The sequence below is a fragment of the Plectropomus leopardus genome, chromosome 16, assembly GCF_026936395.1.
Source record: "Plectropomus leopardus strain MGB_pleo_1.0 chromosome 16, ASM2693639v1, whole genome shotgun sequence".
Lineage (NCBI taxonomy): Eukaryota > Metazoa > Chordata > Actinopteri > Perciformes > Serranidae > Plectropomus > Plectropomus leopardus.
The window spans coordinates 7229648-7245795 of record NC_142191.1 but is presented as its reverse complement, the minus strand read 5'-3'; the positions used below and the strand labels follow the sequence as shown (position 1 = coordinate 7245795).

The following is a 16148-nucleotide window of genomic DNA, read 5'->3' as shown; positions in this document are numbered from 1 at the left end:
CTATCCATCTATAGAGCTGCAATGATTAATCGATTAGTTGTCAACAATTAAATTGATCATCAACTGAATTGATTTTTTGATTCAATGGTTTGAGTCATTTTTTAAGAAAAAATGTCAAAATTTTGACATTTTTCACAATTTTCTGACATTTTACAGACCAAACAACAATCGGTTAGTTGAGAAAGTAATTAGTTGAATCCATATCTATCTATCTATCTATCTATCTATCTATCTATCTATCTATCTATCTACCTACCTGCCTACCAGTCTATAGAGCGGCAATGATTAGTCAGTTAATCAGTTAATCATTTAGATGTCAACAATTAATCACCAACTATGTGATTATTGATTGATTTGATAACATTTTTTTTTTTAGAAAAACAGACAAAATTCTCTACATTTTTCACTTTTTTTTACATTTTATAGATGGAACAATTGATTGATTGATGAAGAAAAAAGTGACAGATTCAATGAAAATTGAAAATAATAGTTAGTTTCAGCCCTATCTAAGGAGCTGCAACAATTAATCAATTAATCGATTAGTTGTCAACGATGACTTTAATCGACAACCAATTTGATTATTGGATTATCCATTTGAGTCATCTTTTACAGAAAAAAAGTCAAAATTTGTATATTTTTCATGATTGTTGGACATTTTAAAGACCAAACAACTAATTGATTGATCAAGAAAGTAATTGAGAGATCAGTCAACGATGAAATATTGTTAATTGCAGACATCTTTTTGTCAATTTATCTGCGGAGAGGCAACAAGTTATCGATTAGTTGTCAACAAATACATCAATCGATAACTAATTTGACTATTGTTTATCAGTCCAAGTACTTTTAAATATATATAATCGTTAGTTGCAGCCTAATCTCTATCTATCTATAGAGGTGCATAAGTTCGCTCAAACTATCGATCAATCGATCGATTAGTTGTCAAGAATTTAATGAAACACCAACTAATTTGATAAGCGATTTGAGTCAGTTTGAGTATTTTTTTAAGAAAACTTAAACTCTACTTGAGGTCATCACGTTGAGCTTTGGGAAACACTAATCGCCATCTTCCACCATTTTCTGACATTTTAAAGACCAAACAACTAATCAATTAATCAACAAAATTCTTGACAAATAAATTGACAGTGGAAATTATTGTTAGTTGCAGTGCTATTTATAAATCTTGAAAGACAATCTTGATTAATCAGTTAATCGATTAGTTCTAATCGATCACCAACTAATTTGATTATCGAATGATAAATTTTAATAATTTAAGAAAAAAAGTCGATATTCTTTGATTGTAACTTCTTGAATGTAATTTTTTTTTTTTACTTCTCTTTTGAAAATAAACTGACTATTTTTGGTTTGTTGACAAACACAAAGAAAAGGCCAATGAACAGTTTTCATCGTTTCCTTACAATTTATAGACCAAACAACTCATCGATTAATCGAGAAAATAATCAACAGATCAATCCACAATGAAAAATATTCGTTAGTTGCAGCATTTGCTGCTCAAAAAAGTCAAAATCCTAAATCCAGCTTTTTAAATGTAAACAACACATTGAACATCATTTGGTTCCAGACAAAGCAAAGACATCCATGCTTTCAGAAATGAGTGCTGGAGTCAAAACACTATCTAGATTCTGGTTTCTTGCCATGAGGCTCCTGGAGGCCGTGATCTAATGATCAATAGGCAATGAAGAGACTTAGCTGGCGCCTGCATTTCACTAACAACAGATCACTCCAGCAACGGAGTACATGGCTGCTATTGACAGCAAACGCCTCATTGAATTATTCAAACACATGTGACTGAGATTTTCAATGGAGGATTTACACATCAAGGAACACTTTAAACCGTCTGACGGAGGTGTGGAAAACACTAAGCCAAGTGATAAGAGAGTCCGCAACGCAAGAGGGTCCAGTGCGAGTCCTGACTCTGTGGAGGGCGAAACACTTTGGGTTTAATGTTTTATCAGCTCCGCAGATAGACGAGTAGACAGAGAGGACAGACTATCAGCGGCTGCTGCTGACGCAGGAATAGAGTTCAGATTAATTTCAAATGGATTATGACATTTTTACACAGTCTCCTTTGATGATAATAGTTCATAAAGGGATCAGTCAACACGGTTATAAGCCCATTACTCACTTCATCCCTTTCTGCTGCTTAATCTGTCGGTGGACTTTCATGTGCGGAGGCCAGGGGGTAAGGTTCACATGACAAATGTGCTCCGGGATGCATTTGCATTTTCCGCAACGAGCTCTCATGCATTATCCCGATCTATGATCATCAATAACTACCTGCCGTTACCTTATTATGCACATTATACGCCAGCCAGCGCTCCCGAAATGAAATTACAGAAAGATGAAGTTGTTGTTGTGGGTGAGCAGATCTCCACAGGAAAAAAAAGCAGCGAGAGACACAGGCCGGATGAAATGAGTTGGTAAACATGGCCGACAGATAAGACGCATTGGTATTCAGCTGCATCTCGCCGCGCTGGCCTCCGGGCCTGGCTGATAATACCCGCTCACGGCTCCAGGGTCAGAGGTCCGGGGGTTGATTGGCAACGGGCTGACACAGGGAAACAGAGTGTGCTGACTGGAGTCTAATGGGGTTGAAGCGCCACGCACGGATCAGCGTGGCTGGCATGTTAGCGATGCCACTCTAACCCCCCCCACCCCCCTGCGCACCTGGATGCTTACAGGTTGTTCACTAATCTATTAGCCCCTTGTCAGACACCTCTGGGCTCTCTTACACAGCAGCACTGCAGCACACAGGCCCCGTGCTTGTGCCATCTCTGTCATGCTGGAGTGTTTTCCTCGCGACTGCCTCATTCGCTTCCAGCTATACCTCCCGGCTCTTTATACCTCCCCGCCGCTGCTGTCTACCAACATGCCCAAACGCACTCAACCAGAGAATCGCATTTAAGTATGATCTCTTTCTTTTTTTTCCCTCTTCTCGCTCTGACTCCTTTGTTGCTCTCTCTTCCTCTCCCAAACACCTCCACCCACTCCTATGCACGTATATTTACTCAAGGCTGTCCATGCACAAAACACAAACGCCCACAAACAAATGTGCACACACACACAGAAACGCAGATTATTTCTATGACTCTCTGCTGATTTGGAGGTGTCCTACATTGCTCGCTGAAATAGCTTACTCACACTTAAATTCCCATTTGCCAAAAGAAAAAGAGTCCCCCTCTGCACCAGCGACATATTTTGGAAGCATAACTACACCAAAAAGATTTCTCAGAGCATCCCTAAGTAATGACACGAAAAGTAATCCGCTGTCAGCTTGTAGCTTTTGTGCAGAGCAGGAGTGGGACAGAAACAGGCAAGTACAAGAATACTTATTACTGCTGTATGCATGACAGCCATTGTATCTGGTTGCATGTCAGAGAGTGTGAGTTCTTTAGCATTGATCTATTTGCAATATCTGATGCACTTTGCTTGCTGAAGAGAAAAAAAAGAACAAAACAAAATGGTCATTTTTGTCCCTGCTGTCTACCCGCTCTGAAATCTTCAGCTCTTTTTGGAAAAGTAGGCAATATTTCCTTCAGCTGCAGAATCACACCATCAAATCTAAACTGTGTCGTTGAAGCCAGCAGAAGTAGCTTCTCCTCTTGCAGGCTGTCTCACGTGATTATGGTAATCACAGCTGTGCTTCAGTATTAATGCAGTGGTGATTTATTGATGTTAAAATGCTATTTGTAGCCCCTTCAACTTAAGTGGCTATCCTCTGGTTTGAAAAATATGCTTTCTGACATTCAAAAAACTCACAAGGGGGCGTTATATAAAAGTTGCCTCTGACACCTAGTTGGAAGTGATGAATAGAGAGCATCACAAATGAAAGGTGAAATGAAATGTAGTTTACTTCCAAAAATTTTGTTTTGATTATTGGTCAAGCCCACCCAGGTGGTCACCGCTAACACGGCAACAAATCGTCAGTATTTTAAAGGGCAAGTTCACTGAAAAATCCAATGTACATATTTTTCCTCTTACCTGTAGCACTGTTTAACAGTCTAGATTATTTTGCTGTGAGTTGCAGAGTGTTGGTGATAACGGCCGTCGCGATGTCTGCCTGCTCTCTAATATAATAGATGCTAGATTTAAAAAACTCAACAGTGATGTCTCTCAAATCATGACCCTGTTACTCAAGATAATCCAGAGACTTCTTTGTGAGCAGTTTTATGTAGGAACTATTTTCTTTCTACCGGACGACACCCACCAGCTGAATCACTGTTCCGAAGGATAAGTGTATCTACTTGTGAATGAGAGGCTCCTGCTTGTGATGCGAGATGTAAACATTCATGGCGTCATCTTTGGCTGAGCTGTAATGTTTGCTAACTCAATGATGCTAGGTGAGACAGCAGTGCAATGCCTCTTTCCAGAAATACCACAAGAAAATCCATAGACCTTGCTTTGAGCAGTTTCATGTAGAAACGTTTTTCTTTCTGCCAAAGTACACCTGTCACCAAGCAGAAGGAAGAGTGCATCTACTCATGAATGAGAGGCTCATGCTTGTGACAACATGAGATGTAAACATTAAATGGTGTCCTCTTTCACTGAGCTGTAACATTAGCTAGTTCAGGTGAGCTTGTAGTATGAAACCAGAAATCTGTGAAATGGACACAAAGTCTTAACAACCTCTGACTCGATGGTGTGTGGAAATATGTTAAATTAAGTGCTTGCAACACAAAAACAATGCTAAAGCAAAAAAATATATATATTTCTGTAAAGAGACACTGCTGTTTAGTTTTTCAAATGCTATTTTTTTAATATATTATTATTAAAAATTATATTGGAGAAAGATGGACGTCTATCATCAACACTTGGCAGTTCACATCCAAAACAATCTAGATTGATAAATAGCACTCAAGGTAAGAGGAAAGACACATTTTTCATATTTTGGGGTGAACTGTCCCTGTAAGGACACTTCAGCAAGACAGATGTCACCACAGGCCTTGTATAGGGGTCAAAGACTGTTCCGCCCCAGAAAAGCAGGAGTATATGCAGCAATAACATCCTAAGTAGACAGCAGCCTCAGCACCTGCTCATCTTCAGTTTGCTCATAACGTAAAGTACTAACAAAACCACTCAACTGACCCAAGAACTGCGAGAGTGTGCATTCCCCGGAGCTATACCCGGACCAAAGAGCGCACTAGTGTGGAACAACAATGTCAGCACATTCAGATGCAGGAGGTCCAACAGGGAGGAACTACGAAAACTTTGTTGACTGTCCGGTGCTTACCGAGCTTCAGGAAGCCCTGGGAGCGAGGGGCTTGTCTTTTATTCATGGGGCAGAAAACATGAAAAGTGTAGCAAACAAAAAATCCTGCGTTGGGGGAAATCAAGAAAGAAACACAGAGATTTAGCGAAAATGAGAGAAAGGCTGCATAAATTTGTAAAGGACTTTGAGGGAAGGGAAGTGATTACACTGTAAATTAAAGATGAAAACTGGAATTAAAGCGTGAAATATGACAGAAAATGCTGCATAAATGAAACACACTGCAGGTTATTGTCCAGTCATTCTCTTTCTTCTGTATTATGGGATGTTATGGAGCTGAAGGAAGTTGAAATAAGGACAAATCTTGACATGTTCATAACACGTCCTCTAGTGGAAAACCATGTATTCTGGATGTCTCTTCTTTTTAAATAATGCACGACACCTAATGTTAAGGTCAAGCAAAACAAAAATGGACATTTTGTTTGCTGCATATGAATCAGCAAAGGCTTCTGACCGCGATTAACCAAAGGATAAAGAAAATATATGAACCACCCATGAGATGATTAATGTAAAAGTTATTAACCTGTGCACCAACAAGCTATTATCTCTGTCCCATCATCACAGCGCTATTTGGCATTATGTGTAATCTTGTTGTCTTCGATTGGAAATACCCTCTCTTCAAGCATTTGGAAATAACGCAGTAAGCCTGACATGCACGATTGGGTTCAGGACCCCAAGAAATAATCTGCTTTTGGCATTTCTATTTTGAACGCAGATTAATCAGACAAAGGTTAAGGGTGATGGATGAGAAGCGGAGAACTTTGCAGTGTGGAAAAAGCTGGGAGGGGAAGAAGTTTATACTTTGGTTTTGATTCTTGTGATAGTTAAATGTAGAGTCGATGCATCATTGTACAGCAGATTTAGGACTATTAATCAGATGGTAAAGTGCTTGGTCTTAACACCACAGGCTGTCCTTTGTGGTACCAACACTCAGCAGATTTTAGCATTCTGCTGTATGGTTGGCATCAGTTTTATGACAACTAATCAACAATGGCTTAGTTATGCATTTTCTAAAGTAAATGTCTATTTGTAGGGTTGTGCTTCTCTGGTTTACATTTATGCTGAAATATCAGAACATTTAAGGGCTTTAACCCCGTCAGCTTTATGCCAAATTACCTTATTTTATTCTAGAGAGGTAAAGTTTATGGAGGGAAATAATGGCCATAAAGATGTGATCAGCAGATCAGATACTTGAACTTTGGGTATAGGCTGATACCAAGAACTGACCCGACAGCAGTGCTGAATTAATAAGCTGTATGTCAGGCTGTGGAGAAGCATGTGGGATCACTCTTTAATGTGAAAGCGACATTAGGTTTGACATTGGTTTCTCAAAGGTTTTCTATGTAAAATTCATAATGTACATGTAGTCTGGACAAGTTTTGTGAATTGGATTTGGCTGAGTCGGCAGCTAACAGTGCTAATAAGAGCAAAAGCGCTGTCGAAGTTTTAATGTGCGAATAATGTGTATATTTTATTGTGTTCTATTTTATGACCGTTTTTAACTTATGTAAGCGCTCTATAAATAAAATGTATAATTATTAATATTATCAAAATTAATTCAGTTCAGTTCAGTTTTCTTACTTGGCCCAGAGGGCTGCAGGAAGTGTAAAAACATCAGAAAAAAACACGTAAAGCACAAACAATATGACACTGAAACATACAGCAGCAAGACTTACACCTATGCACATTCAAGCTGCACATGAGCAGATTAATAAATGTCCACCAAAACTCCACAGGACCTTTAATAATTCGGTCATGAAAGTCATGAAAATCACAACAATGCAGCATCAGAACCGGCACCATAAAGGCCAACGCTGCAAGTACAACACGTACTGTTACTGCCACTCTCACATCAACATTGTCATCATCAATACTACAATTACAACATGTACTGCTACTGTCACCCAATCATCAACATCATCAGTACTACAAGTACAGTGTAGTTAACCAGGGGGCGCTGTGCCTCGTTACGCCACCATCCCGTTATCAATGGTAACTGACCTTTGAGTGCAAAGCAGCAATGATGAGCTGGCCAGTGTCAAACACACATGCACGTGTGGTCAGACCGTCTGACCACAATGAAGCACAGAGCAGCTCGGATTAGCACACAGACGGAGCGTGACTCCGTTCTCTGCTTAGGACAACATTACACCACTATATCTTTACATAGTAAATAGTGGTTTGCCTCTATACTACACTGCAAAACGTGAAGTCTAAGTAAGATGGAATATCTTAAATTAAGGCAATATATGCTTGTTTTGGGGAATTTATGACTCGTTTTAAGCCATTTTGTCATTTAGCACCATTTTTGTGAAGTATAGCTGTGCCGGTTTTAAGATACAATTTCCAAACAGATATCCTTATTCTTAAACAATTGCTCCAGCATTTGCAAAAATGTTCTTCATATTGAGAAAATAACTCTTAAATCTTTTATCTAGACAGATGTGCTTGTTTTCTGGCCATACTAGTTTTTCTTTGAGACAAGATATTTTTACCTGTTACATAAGATCTTAAAAGAAATGTTCCTGTTCTGTTGGCAGATAATTTTGCTAATTTTAAGTCATATTTTTTCCCTTTTTTCCCCCTTTTTGTCCCTGTTTATAGAGCTGATGTTTTTGCAGTGTAATTCTCTGAATCTCTCATACTGAACCTTTAATTTTGTCAAACAAAATATGACAATTAAATACATAGCAATAAATGTACTAAATTGTTATTATTGAAATAATAAACTGTGCATCAGCAAAAAAAAAGCTTACAATTCAAGTGTAAACCTTGTAAATGCAGCAACAAATTGGTCAAAACATGCAACATGAAGAAAATGCGGTCTACCAGCTGTCTGCTGACACATGACACACTATGCACATGTGTAATCAGATGTAAATGTAGAACTATAGAATGTATGTAGGACACTGGATACAGCTCTTTCAGTCATTATCGGCCTGATATCAGACATCAGTATCAGATTGGTGCAAACCTGATTTAAATACCACTTATTTAATAACACAGAAATATTTTATTTTGAAAGCCATTTATTCAAACGTATGTAGTCTGAATGGCCCTCTTTAAAACTGTAAGTGGTCCATTTCAAGTCAAGTACCCAATATAAACAAAACTATATTCAAATAAAGCAAATTCAATAAGCTCGATTCAGATCTAAAAATTCGAGTTGAGTAAAAGAATTGCATTGCTCTATTTGACCCGGACAAGTTCAGGCTCTAGAATTGATGGAGCAGGAATTCAAAGCCACAATTAAGTATTTAGTTACTTCCAAAATTGACATCTTTATGGTCATTGGTGATTCCATAGAAATGGAGCAGACATGTCCATCTTAGTTAACTCATCATCATAAAAGATTACAAAACAGATATACAAATAAAATATTTTTAAGCTCTTCCAGCTTTTTTTTTTGTATCTTTATAGTGAAGAAAATTTGCAACCAACCACAAACTACTTAAAATGTTGACCATAGACTGATACTGATGTGGAAGATTACAGCCCTCTGAGCGATGAAGGTGCGGGAGGCTTCAGCTGAGAAAGTGAGGCCGATGACACCTAATAATGGCCTAACAATGGCACGATAACAATGAAATTATATTAAAGCAGATGGCAACATTTTGACGTATTGCTGTTGCGACTCTGGCACGTGTATATGTGTGAGTGAGTTACTTTATGTGTCGAGAGTGAGGAAGCAAATTAAACTTTATTGAATCATCTGCAGGGCGCCACTCATGACAGGCGGGATGCTGTGAAAGTTGTTGCTGCTGAGGGAGCGACAGCTAAACTTTTGATCTAATGTAAGCGAGTGTTTGGCAAACTCTCACCTGCTGCTGGATGTCAAATGAAATCATTCTTCCAGTTTTATATTAAATCTAGGAAACTCTCAAAAGACAGACGAGCAAGCTGACGTTTCTGGGGTTCTTTGGCTGTATAATGCTGTGCTGTGTAAATTGCAGTTTTAGTGGCATTTTAAATGCATGCATGGTGGTATGAAAGTGTAAGATGTATGAGTATAAATGTATGGGTGTACTGTTTTAATTTTCTTTCTTTTTTATGTAAAATTCATATGTAGATATAGTAGTAGTAGTAAATTCTGCATTTATTAAGTTAACTGTGAGCATGAATGTAAAACATCTCAAACTCTCCTCTCCCTGTTGTTTCCTCTGCAGATCTCAGAGTGCTGAATGCTGAACACCTTTACTGACATCAACACACACTACTGAGGAGTCTTATTTCGCCTTTTCCATCTCTTTGCAAGAGCTTACGTCACCGAGGAGCTCCACCCGCTCACCCTCTGTCCCCTGCTGTTATGGAGAATCTCAGTGAGCTCCAGAACCCGTTGTTGGACAAAAACAGTAAGCACATGGTCAACGGTTATGGGGGCGACTTCCCAAACAACCAGTACCAGGAAAACATTATAAATTACTTTGCTGGAGGAGGTGGAGGTGAGGGAGGAGGAGGAAAGGTGAATAACGGCAATGTAGTGAGCAATACCAATGGGAAGATGAAATCTCAGCAGCTTTTAGACGCCACCTCGCTGCATCTGGCGGTTGAGGCGTTCTACAGGCCCAACTTCATCCTGTACAAGGAGGACAGCGGCAGCATCAAGGCTAAGGAATACAAAAGCGAGTGCTGTGAGACCACATTCACAGAGAAGAAAGCCAAGGAGGCGTCCAACACGGCGGGGGCGGACACGCCTGGCACCGAGGATCCCCAGGCAAAGCTGCTGGAAGACGGCGAGCACATCAAGATCCAAACTGTGTCCTATGAGGTTGAGGAGGAGGAGTACGTGGAGTACGAGGTAAGAGAGAAAATGCACGAGTGGAATAAGAGAAGAAAGCTTGCATTTGGCCATGATCGATTGTTTGGCTGTGAATAGGCAGGTTTTGTGATAGTGTCAAATTAGATTGTTGAATTTAAATAAATCATGTAGCACTTAAAAGAATACTTCAGCCCCCTAAATGACTATTTGTCTATCGATTATTTATGCCATGTTACATTCAATTCTCACATACCTCCACAGTGAACAAAGAATCCAAAAATATATATATTTTTTGATAGTCATAAGTGTGTGTATGTAACAATAAAGAAACTATAAAAAAAAACCCCATCTGTTTACAAACTCTGAAAAATCCAAAACTGAAGAAAATTCTTGATGAATTGGACTAAAAGTTGCCAACGTTTTCCACAGCAGTACTTCACCCACTATATGATCATTGTATCGATTACTTGCCCTATGTTAGGTTTCATTTGAGAAGAAAACATTGTTTTTCACGCATGCCTCAATGTGAACAAAGAATGCAAAAATGGAGAAAATTCTTGATGATTTTAAGTCACAGCAGGCCACAATAAACAACAGCAAAAATTCATTAAAACATCTGTTTACCTTCAATGTAAAACTGAGCTGAATGTGAAACTTATCTATGCTCTTTTCAAATCCATACTCCAGTGACAAAAACATGAATTTTTCTACCTCGCTAATTGTGGGAGCTGCCGGTCTTCTGCTCTTTCAACTGATTGTTTGTATCATTGTGTGACTTTAGTGAATCCGAAATAATCCTTTAAAACACCAAAATCACAGTAACACAAACTTACTGATAGAGGCAGCAGTAGACCTGTAGCTGCTGTGTTTAAGAGAGAGAGAGGTAAAATTACAGTTTTTGTTAATGGAGTCTGGATTTGAAGAGAGCACAGGTAACTTTCACTTATTGTTCATTTTTAAATACTACGGTTTCACTGAAAATGCATGTATTTGGGAAGTATAGCATACAGTTGGTAAATGAGACTTGGATTATTGTGCATGAATTGTGTGAGTTTGTAAACAGATGTGTTTATATAGTTTTGCTGTTGTTAAATGTGGACCCCTATGACATCAAACCATTTCAAATTTTCTTTGTTTTTGGATTCTTCATTCACCGTTGAGTAATGTGACAAAAACTGATTTTTTTCACAAATACAAGGTAACATTTGAGGAGAGTGAGGAATTGATGTACAAATGATCATTAGGAGGAGAAGTATTCCTTTAACCTTGAGTTTTTATATTTGCGCCATAATCCAAAGCAATGCAGAGACCAGGGAGGATGCTAAAAATCTCCAGAGATCTGTATTTAATTCAGCGAGACACTTCAACGCAGGTGAGATATGTATTTTAGGAGAAAAATGTGTGACTTCAGCATTTCATATCAAGCTGATATTTATCGCTTTAACGCCTGCTTGGATACCTGCAGTGCGTTTGTGTTTAAAGAGAGAAAGGGTATGCTTGTGTCCCCGTGGTATTTGTACACTTGTTTCATCACATGACTGGGCTCGACGCCTGGATCACACTGACATTTTACTAACCGCAAATCCCATTTGATCCACTGACCTTGGCCTTAATTCCCAACTGTAGTAAAATTCCCCGTCAGATGATAATAAATCACCCATGCCGTGGCTCACCCCCGGGGATATTCGGTGCTACAGTGCTACAGCATTAGCCGCAGTATTTTAAACTGGCACGGCCAATAGCACAAAGCACTCTAAAGGATTTAAGGGGGATTGAACCGGCGGGATAAGGTGTTGAGTTCGACCAGTGTGCTGCAAGACCTAATGGACTGACGGTCACACACCCATAGAGTCTGCTGGAATTAACCTGGATTGCTGTGATAAACTTGTAGCTGCTGAAATGCAATGTGACATGGGTGCATATAGCCGGGGGGCTCTGCAGAGAGACATTCACATCATGAATAAAAAACATGGTTCTTCACTAACTTCGCTCAGAGAAAGAGATTAGAAAAACACTGATGTGCAGATGCCAAAGTGCAAACAACCTGCTCATTTTCCCATAAAGTTCCTCCCGTCCTACTTTTTAGCAAGGAAACGTAGGAGGATGCTCACAAAAACAAGACAACAGATGAGTTAGAAACACTTTCATGCGCCAACTGGAGGCTGCTCTCAGCCGTTCAAAGGTTAAGTGAACACATTACCATATTGTTCACATAATTCCACACGCTTCCTGTTCACAAATGAACACAAAAAACAGCATCATCAGGCCGCTCAGGCAGTGTCGAGATGCAAAGAGAAAAATGCACAGGGGGACTTATTATGTAGCCTCCCAGCAGTAGACCGTTGACACCACAAAGAGCGGGGTGTCTCCACAATCCTGCCGACAGTCTGACACAATGCAAAGAGCTCAGACAAGAAAAGACCCTCCGCTGACAAGCACAGACTAGTTGGCGTTCTAAATGTTCAAAACAAGACACTCTACAAGATGTATTTATTATGTAACTGAAGTTTGAATCGCATGTTAGCAAACAAAACAACCATTTTTTATTATTCGAGTTTCTCTCCTGAGGGAATGTACCGAACAAGTTAAGGGGAAAATGTAGCTTTGTGGGTTTGTTTGGCAATAATATTAATTAACCTAATAGTACCCTGTGGAGTTTTCTTGTAAACAAACAAAGGTTATGTGCACAAATGTACTGTGTGAGCTCTGAGAAACGTTAGGACGCGTTTTCTCTCCTCATAAAACTTTAAGGAGGCGTTCATATCAGAGACGGAGGCCCGAATCCGAGTAAAGTTGACACCTAAGTCCAGTTCATTTGATTTGTGTGAACACTGTGTCCTTGAGTTCATGTGTACTCTGGTGCGGTAAAAACTAGGACTTACTGTCTGCATTGCGCATCCATGGGCAGCTGCGGTCACATGAATGCAGTTGTATTCACAGAACAACTGATGTTCGTATCAGCCCAACAAGTCCTCATCATAGCTTATCACATGTTGCAGCTTTATCAGTGGCCTTCCACGTCTACATATTACGTTTTAGGTATCCTTCTGTGTCTGCTTTTTACGTTCCAGGATGCACAGGGTGGCATTATGCTGCACGTGGTTATGTTTAGGCAACAAAAGCACATGGCAACCAACACCAGGACGTCAACAAAAGCAAAAGCTGGCATGGATGGCATTGATAAGGGGAACCTTACCATGTGCTTCCTATATCTATGTCTGGGTTTGTTTGACAAATCCATAGCACGCGCTACAGGCGCCCTCGTGCTCCTTATATTCAATACAGTTCAATTTTATTTAAAGTCCATTATCACAAATCACAGTTTGCCTAAGAGGCCTTTCCAAAATTCGACATCTCTTTGTCTTAAGGACCTCACAGCGACTAAAGGAAAAACTCCCCATAGTACATCATGACCAGCAGCGTTTCAATCTGCCGCCGCCCTGCCGAGTTTCATGTACACGTGACAGGTCCTGTCTGGATGCGTTCTCAACTAACGCCACTTGTGCGCATATCGGTTGGAAATAGAAAATGCCGTTCGTTTTGGCATCACACTCTTAAAAGCAAACAAAGTGGCCCTATTTTACTAACCCGGAATGGAAATGGTGTGGCTGCTCAACATTATGATTATTTTAAGCAGTTATGAAACGGTGTAAAACTTTTGCTTCTATCTCAGAATTTGTTTTATTATTTTTGCATTTGCATAAATGTTTTCTAGCTTGCTGTGTTGCTCTTCACAGCCCATGCTTTGAACATTTCTGCCACTGACTGTTTGAAAATGAAACATTCAATCAAAGACCTTAAAATTCTCTATCGGGTGCTGCTAACCGCAGGTAGAAGCTAGATTACCATGAACATTAAAAACACAATCTGCAGCTCTTGTAAATCAGCTTACTTTTACATTTTTGTTCAATTTGGGGTGTATAAAACTACCATGGTGCCATGTTTTGCTCTTAACTGTAATAAACATTTTTGAATTTGTAATTGCTCTGAATTGCACCTCTGAATGGCCTCTTATTGATGGCAGCAGCAGCCGAAGCTCATGGGCATTGTAGTGTTAACACCTATTTGCTAAGCCAAAATGACAGACGAAACATAATTTTTCACATGAGAAAGTAAAATAATTAAAACTGTTGGTCATAATATTATCCTGTAGGAGTTCTACATCACTGGGGGGAGTCATGATTTTCTGTTATGTTATATTCATTTGTTTAGGAAAAAAATAAAAAATAAAGGGGGGATTCAGAGGGAGTAAAGACACTTTTGGAACAACCTCTCCAGCTTTTAGTTATGAATTAAATAGAGAGACTGTAATAGTTATATGAAATGATACGAAAAATTACACCTGAACCATTTATTTTTTCAAAGTGTCAAAGTTCACAAACAGACTTTTTCAGCTCTGTATGAGCAATTATTGTTTTGTCAATAATTAATTCTGCAGTAAAATCTAATTTTTATTTTTTACATTAGTGAGCTCAAGTTAATGCCAGGTGCATCGTGGGTGTTTGTATGTGTGAGTGTGTTTAATTAAATTGTGTTTCCCCAACTATTAACTCACCGTACTTTCACCATATCAGTAAATGTGTGGTGTTTTAGATAAATGAGAGCAGCACAGCGAGTTTATTTCCTTAAAACCTTCAATTGAAAACTCTGAAGTGAGCTGAAATACAATTCAATCTCTTTTTCTCTCCATGAGGGAGGTACAGTTCAAAGAAGAAGAGAGGTTTGGGAAGTGGAGGCTTCCTCTGAGGAGCGATTGGTACTGTGACAAAGGGCTGGAACATGATACCTTTATATCCCGCAATTTTCTGGTGTAACTTAAACTGTCCGGTTCTTCACAGTGACACAGCAGTTTTGTACGTGTGCATTGGTGGATGGAGGATTTTTAGGAAACTCTGTCTTTGAGGAAAAGATGGCTGTGGCGCAGGATGTTTTGTTTGATTACGGGTACTGTATGACTGTGATTTGGGTTGATGCAGGTGCTGTCTGCTGTGAGGGCAAAATTTGCTGCCGATATAGGTAGCAAAAGACAGCCCATCACCAAATATCAATGCTTTGTCACGCCTCGTCTGCGTGTGATACACAGGACATCCTTTAGTGACTGTATGAGATGCATAGCGGTCCCCTCGATAAAAAACACATAACGTGGTTAACGTTTGAATCGGCTGTGTTTGCGTTTGGTTATGTTTAGATTTTTGTCTGGGTTTAAATAAGGGTGCATATTACAGGATTACGGTTAGACGTAGGGTCAACTCATTTAAAAAAGAATTCACGTGACTTGATGTAGCCGAACATGACATACTTAAAATCTGACTGAACTTTACTGGCCAAATATTTGAGTACACATAAGCAATTTGACTTTGGTCTTTTGTTGACCTCAATGTACGTACACAAAAAAGACAACCAGCCACAACAAAGACAACACAAACATGACTACTATAAATATTTTACTACAAACTTCACTGAATTGTTTTTGTTCATATATGTACATATTTTGATGTACTCTTTATGTATTTGCATGTCGTAAACAGTGCTGCGTAACCTACATAACGCTATATGCTAACTCAGCACTGACTTATGGTTTCACTCAGACACTAACAGCAGTCTCCTGGGTGAAAGTCCTGTGTTTGTTCGTTTGATCCATATAACCGACCTCCTTTCTTCGTGGACTTTCTAGCTCTTTATGCTAAGTCAGTTGTTCTGAGTGTCTAATATTTAGATGGATTGGTTAACGTTGGAGTTAGTTAAAAGCTAGGTGTGTCATACAGATGCTAAAGGGGGCCTTCGGAGTCTGCCTAAGACACCAAGGGGTGTGGCACAGCATCGATATTTAATGACCTGGGAGTGAGACTGGGCTGTAAAAGAACGTCTTTATCGGTGTTGCTGATCAGTATGTCCTCAGACAGTGCTCATATTTTAAGCATCATAAGCAGACTGCTTTAAGTTTTCTTTAAACTGACACTAAATATACAAAATATTAAGTCGTAGTCACATTAGCATTTAAATAACCTTTTCTGATTCACAGCTGAAACACATTATAACATGGTGTTAATGTTGTGAGGCAGCTGTGATCAAGTTTAGGCGACAAAACTATTTGATTAGGTTTAG

The 16148-nt window shown here is 39.2% G+C and overlaps 1 protein-coding gene and 1 long non-coding RNA gene across 3 annotated transcripts in view; one reads left to right on the top strand and one right to left on the bottom strand.

Moving 5' to 3' along the window:
- LOC148186810 (uncharacterized) overlaps positions 1-16148 on the bottom strand; it is a 126197-nt gene that overhangs the window by 49962 nt on the left and 60087 nt on the right. The window lies entirely within an intron of this gene.
- Positions 1-16148, top strand: part of syndig1l (synapse differentiation inducing 1-like) — a 54983-nt gene that overhangs the window by 1879 nt on the left and 36956 nt on the right. The window contains exon 2 of the mRNA XM_042503522.2: positions 9451-10082. Coding sequence (XP_042359456.1) covers positions 9591-10082 — 492 coding nt within the window. The 5' untranslated portion in view covers positions 9451-9590. The remainder of the gene's footprint in view (positions 1-9450; positions 10083-16148) is intronic.